General features: G+C 38.5%; 1 protein-coding gene across 3 annotated transcripts in view; it reads right to left on the minus strand.

The window, feature by feature from the left end:
• Positions 1–357: 357 nt before the first annotated feature.
• The window catches only part of cacnb2b (calcium channel, voltage-dependent, beta 2b), a 39,957-nt gene continuing 24,948 nt past the window's right edge, over positions 358–15,366 (minus strand). For 2 of the 3 annotated variants that reach the window (XM_086270985.1, XM_086270987.1), the window contains exons 2-14: positions 12,582–12,647; positions 10,519–10,641; positions 9,614–9,753; positions 8,681–8,742; positions 8,557–8,582; positions 7,256–7,336; positions 7,110–7,168; positions 6,868–6,977; positions 5,942–5,950; positions 4,557–4,708; positions 4,281–4,376; positions 3,860–4,033; positions 358–2,536 (exon numbers count right to left, since the gene is read on the minus strand). In XM_086270985.1, coding sequence (XP_086127111.1) covers positions 1,775–2,536; positions 3,860–4,033; positions 4,281–4,376; positions 4,557–4,708; positions 5,942–5,950; positions 6,868–6,977; positions 7,110–7,168; positions 7,256–7,336; positions 8,557–8,582; positions 8,681–8,742; positions 9,614–9,753; positions 10,519–10,641; positions 12,582–12,647 — 1,860 coding nt within the window. In that variant the 3' untranslated portion in view covers positions 358–1,774. The remainder of the gene's footprint in view (positions 2,537–3,859; positions 4,034–4,280; positions 4,377–4,556; positions 4,709–5,941; positions 5,951–6,867; positions 6,978–7,109; positions 7,169–7,255; positions 7,337–8,556; positions 8,583–8,680; positions 8,743–9,613; positions 9,754–10,518; positions 10,642–12,581; positions 12,648–15,366) is intronic. The other variant, XM_086270986.1, reaches the window with a different exon arrangement.

The raw sequence follows: 15,366 nt of genomic DNA on the forward strand, positions 1-15,366 counted from the left end.
TGTAATGGAAAAATAATTTGCTGACAATATTGCTCAGGATTTTATCAGCAAAACACAAATTATAAGTCGTGCTTTTCTCTTTCTTGGCACCTAGTCTAGTGGTTGTACCATAAGACCCAGGAAAAGTGTAGCGATAGGAATTTATGCTTTCTGTTGGTTTATTTGATGTTTTAAATGAAATGAAAAATATATATGAGCTTGCTTAAATGTTTGTCCATCTTGGTTCCCGTGACCTTAAGTGTTCGGGCAAGTTACCTTGTTTCTCTCTTGCAATACTGCTGGATGATCTTGAGTTCATCTTGAAAAAAAACTTTCGCTGATAGATTCAGTGGACAGTAATTATTGAGTGTGGTGTCATTTAACACATTTTACAGTTTAATGATTTTCAATAATAGAATGCATATTTGTCGAAATTAACTTCTGAATGCTGTACAAAACCAACCAACCAACAAACAAAGATAGCCAAAAAAAAAGTCTTAAAAGGAACAGAGTCAATCCCGTCTTGTTAAAGTCTGTGGTTCTACCAAAGTCTTACCAAACAGTGCAAGAGGCTCTCTGGTTCTCCTTACATTTACTTAACAAGGCAATTATGAAGTATGTACAAATGCATAGAGATTGTATTCAAGCAATATATTTTATCACAAGAAGATGCATAGAGTATCCAGCATATAGCACAGGTCAGTGTCACCAAAAGATTATTCATGCTTCCAGACACAGCAAACACAAGTCAGTAAATATGCTTGTACACCAGTGTAAAAAGTAGGAAGTAAAGTAGTGACTTCACTCTCAAATCATGTAGAAAAATAGTTTGACTTTTCATAACAGTGTTTAAAATAACTTGTCTTTGGACACACCAATTTAAATGAAGATGTGACACCGAAATGCACAAGTCAGTTGTTCGCCACAGTTGTATGAACATTTGATCAGACAAAAAAATCTCACTGTGCAGATATGTAGAAGAAAATATCCTAAAATACAACATTCATTGTTGTAACTTTTCTTTCACATTTTGTGCATTTAATGAGTTAGTTAATTGTCTGATAAGGGAGATAAACATTAATGGGCTGCAACTAATGATTTCGTTTAATTGATTAACCTGCCACTTTATACATTAGTAAATTTACTCTTTAGTCAATAAAATGTTAAAGATTCAAATTGCAGTTCCCCATAGCTTAAAGTGACATTTCCAAACTGATTGTTTTGTTTGGTTCAAGAACCAAGTTGACACAAAATAATGTTTCACAATATCAAAACAAAGTCACAGTAAAACATTTTAGTCTGATGTCACAGCTAATGTATACTGAATCAAAACATAATACATGTTTTTTGTTGTTGCTGCTATTCTGAATTACTGTAAACTGAGCATCTTTTGATATTGGACTGATGGTCAGACAAATCTATTGGCTGCTGTGATCATGACAAATTAAAAAAGTAACCTTAGTGGATACTGAAATTATATATGAAATTATTATCGTGAACGCTAGACTAGAGCGAGTCATGAGTGTTCTGATGCAGTTTAACCTTGACCACTGTTTGTGCCAAAACACGTATGGAGCCGTAAGACTTAGGATAAAACATTCAAAAAATTTTATCTTACAAGAGCTAAAATAAGAAAGAACTAGATGTGTGCATGTGGGACAGGGTAAATCTTTAAAAAATGCAATATGAGGAGAAACATTGACTACAAAGAAGACATAACCTGCCCTGCCCATTAGTGCATTATAAGGTGAGAAGCATAATTCCATGCATCAACCTGGAGTAGAAACAACAGTCACTAGTGTATATAGGAATCTCTGTGCCACTGTCGAGCATCTCTGTCTCTATCTCTATCTCTACCTCGATCCCTATCCCTGTCCCTTTCCCTGTCCTTATGTCTTTCTCTATCCCTATCCCTGTCTCTATCTCTGTCTCTTTCTCTTTCCCTGTCTCTGTCCCTGTCTCTCTCCCGGTCTCTGCCTGGGTAGTGGTGGTAGCTGTGATGGTTGTGTGCAGTATAGTGATCCGTTGTGTGGTGTGTCCGTGGTGGAATATGCTGGTGATGTCTGTGCTGCCGGTTGCGCTCATTGTGCTCCTGTTCGTAGTCCTCCCCAACATATGGCTGGATGTTTCCACGATGATGTTGGTGGTGGTGGTGATGGTGTTGGTGGTTACTGTTGTGATGATGGTGGTTATGAACCCGGAAGTTACAGTAAATCTCCTCCTCGTCCTCCTTTAGGACATCGTCCACCTCGGGCATGTACCTTCGAGGAGGCCTTGAGGCGTAATCCCTGCTCGACTGTATTTCCATGCCACCTGAAGTCTGGCTGTGCTGGACGTGGCTGTGGTGCTCCGTCCGCCGGTGGTGGTGGTGATGGTGATGGTGGTGGGTGTGCTGGGGTCTTTTTGGCTCAGTCTTCAGGAGCCGCTCTTCCTCCTCTCTCTGGCCCTCCTCAGCGGTCTGCTCCTGAGCCGGGACTGAAGGGGGCTCATGGTCTAGATGGTTCTCCCGTGAGCCTTTCCTCTTAGGGGCACCTGACTTCTTGCTTTTCTGCTCATCCTAGGAAAAAAAGAAAGAAAAAACATAGTGTTTTCTGACTAAATATAACCATTATATCACAGATTATACATCTTACAAATTTAGGCCAGGAAAAGATTATGGACAGATCTTTATGAAAGTTCTTTTTGTATTATAAATTATAGAACTTGAAATGGTAATTGGGGCAAAAAAGTTAAAAATATGACTTTTAGACGAAATATTCTCATGAATTAAAAGATAATTGTGATTACATTAGTATAACTGGATCACTGGTTTAAAATGGTCATTCATGATGGAAACCATCATTTTATCTTAGAATAATATTTATCTTCTTATATCTAATGATCTGGTCAAAACTGTCGCTGTAATTGACAGATATCTTATTTTTGCATGTAGTGGAGGGTGGAGAGCTTAAATCCTCCATTACATTACAGGTCACGACTGTTTAATAAGTATTGCAAAGATCTGTGAGACATTTATTTTGATGTTTGACTTTTATTTTCTTTGTCAGTATTTTGTCCTCAAAAAACTATTTTCAGTTTGGTGAATAAAGACAAAGTTTCCACATTTACTGTAAAAACTACAACTTAGTATATGCACAAAGGTAGAAATGGTGCTGTTTTATTTAAAGCTCAATCGTTGAAACTGTATAGATGTGCGCAAGCATGAGCCTGATTTCCATAGTCAACACTCCTTTTTTAAATCATTTACATATTAAACTGTTTGCACCACAAATATTTATTTTAATCAGTTAGGACAATGGTAAAAAAGAAATGCAACTTCACCAAATGTTAAGAGATTCATCAAAGAAGAGAAGAAAAGTACATGTGTTTTAATTGATAGCCTTAGCTTGGGATAATTAACTTAATTAAATAAAAGTAGGTCAGCCTATCAATCCAACTATTGCCTTTTGTTTGTATCTACTACAGTATTAGTCTATCTTCATATAGTCTGTGTTATTTCTGTTTTCTGTCATTTTCCCAGGAAGTTTCACAGCACTATTAAGTTGTTTCTACATAGATTACACTATAGTCATGATAAACATGGTACTAATTACTCATCTCCACTGCTACACGGGAGTGACAATAGAGTCTGAAAATATCTCACTCACCAGAGGTAAGCCTATCTCATTTCTTCAACTTTCCAGTGAAGTACGATGAGAGGAAATGAAATGAAAGTGTTAGATGAATTCTGATGAGATTATTCACAGTTCAAACATTTATTTTCCACACTCAGCTGTCTTTCTAATACATGAGATGAATGGGATGAGATTAGATGAAAGGAAGACTTTACATCTGTTTTTTCTTTGTAGTTTTTCTCTGTACTTGTTTGTGTTTTAAGTACCGGTATTACTGTAGGACTGACAGGCAGTGTATTCTCAGCCAGCTGGGCCACCACTGCGTTGGCAGGCTCCATCTCTGGCGGATGAGTGGCTCTCCAATAGGACTCCAGGTAATCAGCAATGTGCTCACAGGCATCCGATAGCTGGTTTTCATCTAAGATGACATCAAACATTTCCTACAGGAAATGGAAAAATTCAATTGAAAAGTGTGTAACAGTCAGGAGACAAGGGCAAATCTGTGGTTATTTTTGAGAATCACAAATAAGGTCTAAATGATGTTTCAACGGCACACCAAAATCGTCAGATATGTTGTTGTTGGGCCCTCAGCAGTGCCACTGGAAATAACACATGTAGTATATATTCATGCACTAAAGTAGTCACAATTCTGCCAACTTTTCTCATCTGCCACTAGATGGCACTCACTGGTGGACATTGAGCAAGCTTGTCTGCTGCCACAAGCTGAACATTGAGATGTTTGGTCTGAGACTTCCCCCTGGTCTTGATCAGTCTTGTCAACACCTGTTTGTCAGGAATCAAGAGAAGGAGGAGAATAAAAGAGGAAGTGAAAAAAGGGACTTGCATTTTAAAGTTTCTCTTTATTATTAGTTCAAAATATTAAACGAGCTGAAATAGTCCAAAGTTCACGTTTAGAAAAATCATGTCTCATCGGATTCCACAGTCTTTTCCGGTGAAGCTTACTTTTGGTGAGGAGATCTTTACATAGACAAGAATTGGAGCTAGGGAGGTCTTGGACACCTGCATAGGGTGGTTGACGGTGTCTGCGTCTAAAATGACCAACTGCAGACTGCGGGCGAGCTCAAAGATACGCTCCACCTCCCCTTGGATCTGAGCTGCAACACCAGAAAGCAAAAGCAAGACTTTAACATCTAAAATCCAGGAAAGTTACTCTGTGCATGATTAAACATTTTAACATGTACAACAATAACGCATCTTAAATATAACTTGTTTTTAGGTTCCGGATGTGTATCAAGACATACCAGTGACTTATCAAGACTGTATCAAGACAATACTTTTATATATTTTAAGGGGAGTCATTCAGGCTTGATAATGTACAAAAAATAAATGTCAATATTAGTTTTAAGCACATCTCACTGTCACGTGCAAAACCACAGACACTCTAGGATATGTGCTTATTTGTAATTATTGTCATCTTTTCTCTGCTATACCATTTCTAATATAGAAAACAAAAGGTACGCACACTCACTTCACAAAACACATCAGCAGATTAAAAACTGTGTTTATGAAAAACATGCCATGCTTAATAAAACTTCTTTTAAAGGTTATTTGTTTTCATTTCTGTGGCAGCACGGTGGTTAGCACTGTTGCCGCACAGCAAGAAGGTCCTGAGTTCAATTCCAACATCAGGCCGGGGTCTTTCTGTGTGGAGTTTGCATGTTCTCCCCGTGTTTGCGTGGGTTCCCTCCGGGTACTCTGGCTTCCTCCCACCGTCCAAAGACATGCAGCTTGTGGGGATAGGTTAATTGGAAAATCCAAATTGCCACTAGGCGTGAATGTGCGAGTGAATGTGAGTGCGAATGGTTGTCTGTCCCTGTGTGTTGGCCCTGCGACAGACTGGCGACCTGTCCAGGGTGTACCCTGCCTCTCGCCCTATGACAGCTGGGATAGGCTCCAGCGCCCCCCACGACCCTGAAAAGGATAAGCGGAAGCGAATGGATGGATGGATGGATGTTTTCATTTTCTTGGTGAGCTAATCCACGCGGTGAGTAAGACTTGTTACACTCATGGGAGTGTATTTAAAGACTGGCCACGAGAGGGAGCGTGAAGCAGGGCATACAGAAAATGTGGCTGCTTCTGTCCTTAATGAGTTATAGTGTTCACAAATAACAGTGAAGCACATGCATATCTCTCAACCCAGCAAACTGAGAAACTTAATAACAGTCGATTTCAATTTTAATGACAGTGAAGTCCACAAGTCAATGGCTGTATACATACAGAGTGTTAAAAAAGTGGCAGCTGAGACAGATGTGATGAGGTAATGATAGGAGAAGGAAAGTGGAGCATTCAAAAACACAAGGACTACCAGTGCTTTCAGTCATACATACCGGCAGCATCTGGGATGAGACAGCAATGGGAAAGACAAGAGTAGAGAAAACCAAACAAATTTTTATCACGCTTCTGTCTGATACCAAATATTTACTCTTCTAGGAAAAGGCGAGATTTGCACTATCCTAGTGCACAGTGTCACTGGGACAAAGACATCAAATCCACAGTAAGTTTCCAGTCAATATATAACCATAACTGACAGACAACAGACTGCTTTACGCAGATCTGATGTCAGTGTTCTCATCTGAGTCTCTATCATATTTAACTATTCATTTCAAACTCTTTGTCTTCATGGCAATGGATAAATTATTCTCTCACATTATGAATTTGGAATAATCTTTGGACCATATATAAAAGCAAACTCTGTGAGCATGAGCCACACTGTGTTAATGGGGTAAAGCAAGCATCATATCAAACCTGGGTCAGACAGTATTGGTTTCCTATTTTATCCTAATTAGGTTTCCAAAAGTTTTTTGCCACCAGAGACCAAAAAAGTGAGTCCCAGAACGCTTAAACAATTAAAGAAGTGTAGTCAGACCACTGTCGTTTGAAATGATTGATTCATTACAGCAGCAGACAGTTAAAGGTTGATGTCCATGCTCTGAGCTCATAGGGATGCTTCTTTATCACTATGTGTTTCACATTAGAGTGATAAGTTAACATGCCCTGGAGCCAGAAGGTGGATGTTGGGGTGGTGGAGGGGTTGAACTTGCGTGCAGGGAAGCCATAACACTGACATGTCAGAGGAAGAGATGCTAAATTGGGACATTGTGTTTTCATATATGATGCATTTTGAGTGGCTGTCATGATTTTCTCCATCTGTTTTTGTAATTGATTTATTTTCTTATTGCTACTACTGCTTCAGTTGTCTTTATGCTGTGAATGTCAACCAGGGAAGCTGTTCTGGAGATGACAGACGGCATACCTAAATTGGAGCGGGTGTTGGAGCGATCCATTAAGGCCTTTTTGCCAGGGTTGTTGAGGATGGATCGTTTTGCCAGTGAGATATCTGCTGTTACCCGCGTAATAGTAATTCTGGAGCAGAGACAAAATAACAATCATGATTACACAGTTATGATTTTTGTTGTTTTATTTTATTTTGGGGTTGTTGTTTTTTTTCAAATAAATTATGTGATAGATTATGTGAAGAATTAAATCAGAACTTACCTGCCTTCAAATCGATGTTTTAAAAAGTCAAATAGTGCTTTTTGCATCATATCTGTTACCTACAAGAGGGAAACAAATAAAGTTACTCCAAATTCAACAAATAATACTAGAGTTTTATATTTCTTCAAAAGTCAAATTAAGCTCACCTCTAAGCCCTTCAGTGATGGTCCCATTAGAACCACAGGGCGCATTGTAGGCACTACATCATACATAGCCACCTGCTCCCCCTGTAGCAAAAAAAAAAAATTTACAAAAATCCCCCAAAGTTAGATTTTTGCTTATGAAACAAGAGCTACATGAGGAACCACTATACCCATCATCTAAAGGCTAAAATTATCTTATTTTTATGAACAACCTCAAAGTTTGATAATGCATGATGATCACAAGCTCAATTTTGGCTGTACTCAAATGCTTAAACATATAAAGAAGAATAACTTATTAACATGTTATTAATACCACTTTGAGCATTAGATTTTGTTCTCACTTTTTAGCTGGTCATATGAGATAGCAACTTAGAAATTCATGAACTATTTTTTTGGCCCGTAATATACCAAGGTGATCTAAATGCAAGTCAAAAGTTCAGTTGGCCAGTGTCACGGTCCTGGATCGGTGACCCAGTGTTTTGAGTTTTGTACTTTTACTTTTGATTTTATCATGGATTATGACTGTTTGTGTTTTGGTTTCTGTCCTAGTATTTCTAGCTCCCTGGTTCTGTAGTACTTCCTGAGTTCTAATTCTTAGTTTTTGTTGTTTGGTTTCCTGGTGTTAACTCTGTGCCCTTCTGTCCTACATTTCAGGTCTCGATGTTCTGCCTCCCCAGTCTCTGTTAAGTTTACGTGTCTAGAGTTCAGTTTTACTTTGAAGGTCTGTGTCTCATGTCAGTGTTTCTAGTTTTGCTTCCCTTTGGTCTCGTCATGTCTCATTTCTCCCAGCTGTGCTCTCCTCCTGTGTCTCATTCCCCTCATTATTCCCCAGTGTATTTAAGCCCTGTGTTTCTCTGTGTCAGTGTCGTGTTGTCCCTCATGCTGTGTGTTTCCTTGTGTGCCGCTTGATGAAGTTTATATTTTCCAGCTTAGTTTAGTCCTGTATTATTTCCGTGTGTCAGCAATAAAGCTGAATTTTGAGTTATTCCCACGTGTTGGGAGTTCTGCATTTTGGGTCCTCTTCCTGCCTGTACACAGCTGAATCATGACAGCCAGTTTTACTGACACTGTCAGTCCAATGGACAACACACATATCCTTGCTTTAGTCTGAAAGTTAGAGCAACATTTGTAAAATGGTACACAAGACAAAACCAAAGCTTCTGCATTCAAGAATTCACTGTATGCAGTGAAAATATGAATAAGATAAAATCAGTTGTTGTGTTTCTAGAAAGCAGTGTTCTTTATAATGAGGATCGATGGGCTGAAACAGATGTAAACAGAGTGTAAACACTTTCGTCACTTACCGGCTTCTTTTTCACCTGCTGATTGGCTGCTTGTGCAGAATGACAAAATCGCACACGTTCCACAGTTATTATGAATAAAAAAGCAAACATATTTATTTTTACTCCCTTGTATGCACATACTGACCTTGTGATGGAGGCGTATATTTCTTCGAGTTCATATCTTGAGCTACCTGAGATGCAGCTTTGCTAAAATGAGAGGAAATCTCTGATTTAGTTTAAGTCTGCAACAACCAAACGCTGATTTTACCACACTCTGAATTTCAGTGCTTTAGTAATGATAAAAATAGACCACCATGTTTCTACGCAATGAAGGATTTTGGTGCTTAGAGACTGTGTGTCTATTTATAGCATAAGACACAAATATATGAAGCTTAGAGGGCAAATCCCTCAAAGTGGTTCAGCGCAGTTTCCACCAAAGCAACATTTTTAAGATTCTTTAGATGTGTTACAGTCTAACTGTGTCAATCAATGAGCTTTTGCCTTCTGGTGAGGGGGGTGGGGGTGCAACCTTTTGAAGTAACAAAAGGAAAATATAGTCATCTCCGTTATAATTTACTACCACACATGATGACATGAAACAAACTTAAGTTAAACAACATAAAATACATAAAATAACTAATGTCATTCATACATGAACACACTAAATTACTAAAAAGTAAGCTGGGAAAGTGTATGATACAAGTTTTAAGTCAAAATGTTATTTGCATATCACTACAGCAAACTTGTTTACCAGTCTGGTTGATAATTTTTTTAAATTGAAAACTTATTATTCCACACCAGTAAAAAGACTTTAGAATTGTCTTTTTGTTTTTTAAAAAAGGTCCGCTACCGAGCCACCACCCGCAGACAGGCTGATATCACAACCTTTCCTGTTTTTTTTTCGTCTTTGTGCCAAAAGTATCAGTGTATACACATTCGAACCAACACTGTTTCCTCAAAGTCTCTCTGCTCCAGCAATTTTATTTATTTGTGGTCAATTTAAAACACAACTTTTGCATTGAAATTCCTGCATAAAAACCCTCATGAAGGAAATGAAAGAGCATCACGATGTACATACTTGGCTAATGCCTTGGCAGCTTTCCTCGCTTGGACTTCTCTTCGGATAAGAATGGTTTCCAGATTGACTGGACTGGGGACGAAGCCCACCACACCATCCTCCTTCACCGGCCGTCCGATCCACCAGTCATTGTTAAACTTCTGCTCATTCAGAAGAAAAAAAGAAGAGCGGACATTTAAAGATTGATGTTCTCATGTGACATTATTTTTATCTGATGATGTTAATGGTCCAATTTAGCAACTGTAGCTTTGCATTTTATGTTATCTGTCTCTAAAGATTAACCCAAATCTTAATTAACAGGTGTCAAGCTTTGGTAAATGGCCTGTATTTGTATAGCGCTTTTCTAGTCCCTAAGGACCCCAAAGCGCTTTACACAACCTGTCATCCACCCATTCACACACACTGGTGATGGCAAGCTACAATGTAGCCACAGCCACCCTGGGGCGCACTGACAGAGGCGAGGCTGCCGGACACTGGCGCCACCGGGCCCTCTGACCACCACCAGTAGGCAACGGGTGAAGTGTCTTGCCCAAGGACACAATGACCGAGACTGTCCAAGCCGGGGCTCGAACCGGCAACCTTCCGATTACAAGGCGAACTCCCAACTCTTGAGCCACGATCGCCCCATAGCTTTATCAGCTAAACCACAGCACATTTCAAAATGTGCGAAAAGAAGAAGAATGCACCAAAAGTACGCCACTATCTGGACAATTTGGGATGTTGTGTTGCTTCTCCTCTTTGGATTTCTTTTCCGTCTCTTGGGTTACATTCCATCAGTTTGTTGTCATTTTGCTTCTCATTTTAAAATCCGTCTGGTTCTGCCCTGTCAGTTAGGTCCTTTTAACAACCCCCATTTGTACTGTTTGTAATTTTGCATGATATGTGTATTTGTGTTTGTTTCAAACCTCTTTGATATGTAGGAAGTCCCTGGCCTCAAAAGTGACAGCCTGGCCTGGTACAGGGACGTTGTCATCGTCTGCTGGCGTGTAAGAGAAGTTGCATCGTACAGCAAATGCCACAGGCTTGTACTGGGAATACAAGGCAGGAGTTATGATTACTAATAAATCATATTATATACAATACAATCTACATCGGGGTAAGAGAGTAACCTTGTGTATTCCATTTTACAAAAGCTAAAAGCTAAACTTTTATAAATATGACATTTAATGAATTAGGTCAGTAATAATAGGTAAGTAAAAAAATAGTAGGTTAAAGTTAAAAATACAACCATTAGTCAAGAAAAGAGAGTTACTGTGATAATACCACAAGCTGTAACGTACGACCAAACAAGTCACTGATCTTTTATCCTTGTATTAATATTCAATCCTATTTTACTGTATGTGAAGTTGCAACTAACTATTAGAGAATTTCAGAATGTTGACTTCATTCCAGTGTTTTAACATCATTAGATCATAACATTTATCAATTTTTTCTCCCTTTTCTACATTTTTTTAAATTAAGGGGTGTGGCTAAACTGCATAACTGTGTCAAGTACAATTGGCTGTGTTGCCAGCATTTTGTGTACATACACAAATATGTGGCCTGATGCACATATAAATCAACCTTTTGACAGATGTTAGGAAAACAAGTATAAGTTTAATGTGAAGTGCTATATTTTAGAAATATAGCTTAGACACAAATTCTGGAAGATTCTGCATTTCAGGTGTATAAGACGAAGCTACTGATGATTAAATTCCTGTTGTCTGACTGTCATAGGACACGATAATGTTTTGTTTGATTTTTCTTCCACCAAAGGGATATGTTTAATTTATGCTTAGGAAAAATGACCTGTTGCTGTTTCTTCTTTGTTGCACTGTAACTACTGTATGGTTCCTCCTGACCGAAGGTTGGTGTTGTAATCCAATCAGAATCAAATGTCAGTGGCTTGTCATTCAAGCTGCTAATTACTCCACTTTGGAAAGATTAGAGACTGTGGGAGAGGCTGCAGGGTCAGCAGGTGACAGGTCGGGTGTCTTTGCCGCCTTAATTACAAAGCAACAGTGGGAGCACATTAAATCTGTGGGGGAGGATTTAATTTAATATACAACACATCAGCAGGGTCTGCTTAAAGGGCAAAAGAGAGGAAGTCTGCTATCAACTGGGGCTTTAAAAAAGTCACATCTCTAATGACCTTAATTGTGATTATGCCCCAAAAGGAAAACCTCGCAGATTGTATGTATGTAAGCCAGACTTAAAAATGATAACCATATGATATTACATTCATAGTATAATACCAGCAGGTTCAATCGTTTTACCTCATCTTGACTATCTACATATTGTGTTTATTATATACACACTGCAGAAAAATGTTGTTCCACTTATGGAACGCCAGGACTGCCATAATGAATTAATTAAATACACCATTAAATAATTAATTAAATGTGGCAATAATTAATTAAAATTGGAATTAATTAATTAAATAAATAGTTATGACACATGTAATTAATTAATTATTGACACATTTAATTAATTATTTATGTATTTCACATTTTAATTAATTATTGCCACATTTAATTAATTATTTAATGGTGTATTTAATTAATTCATTATGGCAGTCCTGGCGTTCCATATCCACTGTTGTTCTGAGGGCAAAGTAATTAATCACATATCAAATTTAAATGTTGTTGCATTACAATATAGTTTGTGTCAGTTAAATTGGTTATTTTGCTATCTTGCTAGAAAGCATATGGCTGAAGATGAAAGTATTGTAATTTATGTGAAGCAATAATCAATATCCTTGGTCATCATCCTTCTCCTGGCAGTGAGCACATAAAGGAACGACAAGGATGAAGACTGTGATGACTCATTTCAGTAGAAGAATATTGCTTCGCTAATCCAATGTCCTGATGTGTGTGTTTCATGTCTGTGATGTAATCATGTCCTTGAGAGCAGCCTCTCTCAAAAATGAGTCTGTAAGAGCCACAGTGGGTCAGATCAGGTGATACATGATGCAACAGAGCAAAAGTACCTTTGCTTTCTCCAGCTGCACCTGGGCGTTTCTTTCCTCAACGACATCTGTGTCCTTATGCTCTCCCTGCAGGAGATACAAAGGAGGAGCAATTAGTTTGATCAATTCACTGTAAATAAGACAAGAGAGGAATGCTGCAGAAGGAGGACAAGAAATTACATATTTTCTGCTGCAGTCATTTCAAGGGTGGTTACATAGTGGAGGACATATGAGACATTTAAAATGTATTTAAATCAATGCAGCAGCAGCAGGGTTACAGTCCAAGCATGGTTCAAATTCCAAAAACACTGGATTCAAAATAAAGACCTTAGAATAATAGAGAGGAAAGCCCACCAATCAGATATGAGCAAACATGTTGCAGCAGTGGAAAGGAAAACATTCATATTTTAAAATTCAATCCAGTAATGCAACTCAGCAGCGTCATTAGTTAGCCATACTCTTTCTGACGAACAAACAGCATAATTGACATGTCGCACTTTATTTTTTAAAGTTTCTCTGTCCTAGTCAAAGTCGAATCTATTCAAGTCATGTAGGGTGTTCCAAAAAAACGAGAGCTGCAGTTGTTCAGCAAACGAGAGCCAAAAAGGAATCGTTAAACAGCAGAGTTTTAGCAAGAGAAAAAACTAATGTCATAATGAAAGTAACAGGAAAACCCTTATGGAATTTAACCAAACAAAAGAAAACTACAGTAAATAAAATATTGCCTCACAATAAACTGTCCCTTCCTATACTTTTGCCTTCTCAACTGCATGGACTCTATTAGTTACACGGGTAAACAACATAACATAAACGACATAATATGTTATATATTATTTTTACAGAATTTCAGCAACAGAAAAACATTCTCTTATTCTACCATACTTGTCTTGTGTCCCAGTTGCTCTTGGGTCAGTCCTATCAATGCAAATATGGATTTATTACTAACGACTAACAGCTGATTCCCAGGAAACACAGATGCAAAAGAGAAACTGATCATGTGATCAATAATTGCAATAATTAAACAACTTATCAATTAGTTTTCAAGAAACTTTTGCATGTAATTCTGCAAAAATGTAGCAGCAAACTCCCCCAGGGACACCCAGGTTTATGCACCATGTGTCCCTAAGATTAGATTGTCCTCTCAAAGACATGGTAATTAACGCTCTCAGTGTCATAGCCAGGAGGTGGCAAAGCCCATCGCGTCAATCTGGCACTCATGATACGCACTCGCATCCCAGAGTCGCAAATCAGGTCTGTTGTTGAAGACAGTCTGCTCTGCCTGATGCATTTAGATCATGCGCCCTTGGTGGGTCAAAGTCAATATTCTCAAATCTAATCTGAAATTGGTGGTGCACAAAGTGATTTTTGTATTAGGTCCCTACCAATGATATAAAACATTAAAATTAGTTTGCAAATGTTTGCTCTGCTTCATTTAGATGCTCTTTGACTTGTTAACACATTGAAAATCATACACAGCTAAATGGTGAAGTAATAAATAAGCTCAATTATGGCAAGCCCAATTTTTACTCTTTAAGTGTGCGTGTGTGTGTGTGGGGGGGGGGGGAGATATGTGTGTATTCACATCATTTATGTTAATGAGAGTCTGGGGAGTGAGTTGGAGGGTGGGGTGGGCTGCTTTTAACTATGTAAAGCACTTTGTGCTACATTTTTTGTATGAAAAGTGCTTTATAGATAAAGATTGATTGATTGATTGAATCCACACCCCACTCCTAGCTAAAGTGTTTTTTCTGCAAAAAACTGGAATTGCAACTCCTCGTCTTCCAAAGTGAAATGGAGAGTTGCTTTTGCTTGCCCGCTGCCCACCCTGAGCAATGCTCCCCACAGTGTTTCCACTTGATCACAGTAAAGGGAACAATTACATTCTCCAGCAAACATTGCAGTCAGCTGCAATACCTGCCTCCTCGAAAATCTAAGAAAATGTCGACATATTTTAAACATTTAACATGAAGACTTCTACAATCCACTAGTTTATGGCTGTTCATATGATTAAGACTTTTTTTTTAAGTAATTGAGAATATAGGCGGCTCACTGTGCAAACCCAAAGAACCTTTTTTTTCTGGCACACCTTTACTCTACCACCTGCTCCCCCTCTCCATGTTATTCTAAATGAGTGCACACTGACACTACTGAAACACTTATGATGATGGATTATGCACCATGTCATTACCATAGGCCAATTTTTACTTCTGACCTATCTTCAACTCCAAAATGGCTTAGCTTTAAAATGAAATTGAAAGAGAATAGCAGGGACTGCAACGAGGAAGGAAAGCATGAGGCGTGAGGGAAGCGACTGAGAGCGCTACAGTGCTACAAGAAGAAAACAAAGTAAAAGAAAAATATCTTCAGAGAGAAAACAAAAGCACATTCAGTGGTGGCACAAATGTGCACATATTTGCTCATTGGAAGGGGGGACACACACACGACTAATACTCGAGAAACAACAAAAGTATTGATCAAAGAATCACAAGGACATAACGTATCAACGTACTAGATTGCTGGTAATTACACATTACAGTTATGAAAAGCTGGTGGATGCAGTAGAGACAATGTCAAAACAGAAAATTGAAAATCAGAGAGAAGGAGGAAGTAAATCTCCCTGGGGCACAATTATGCCCAGGCAAGGATTTTTGTTTACCCATGCCTGGCAAAGACATCTGGTCGCACAGCACCCAGCTCTCCTGTGAGCCAGTGTCACCCAGCCAATAGTACAAAACGCCCCCGCTGAATTATTAAGCAACACTGAACTACTGCTGATGACTTTACGAGAATGAGTTGAGCTCTCCAA

This window comes from Aulonocara sp. 'chitande type north' Nkhata Bay, linkage group LG18 (assembly GCF_057382095.1).
Source record: "Aulonocara sp. 'chitande type north' Nkhata Bay isolate Kocher_YH1m ecotype deep benthic linkage group LG18, A_spYH_male_GT1.1, whole genome shotgun sequence".
NCBI lineage: Eukaryota > Metazoa > Chordata > Actinopteri > Cichliformes > Cichlidae > Aulonocara > Aulonocara sp. 'chitande type north' Nkhata Bay.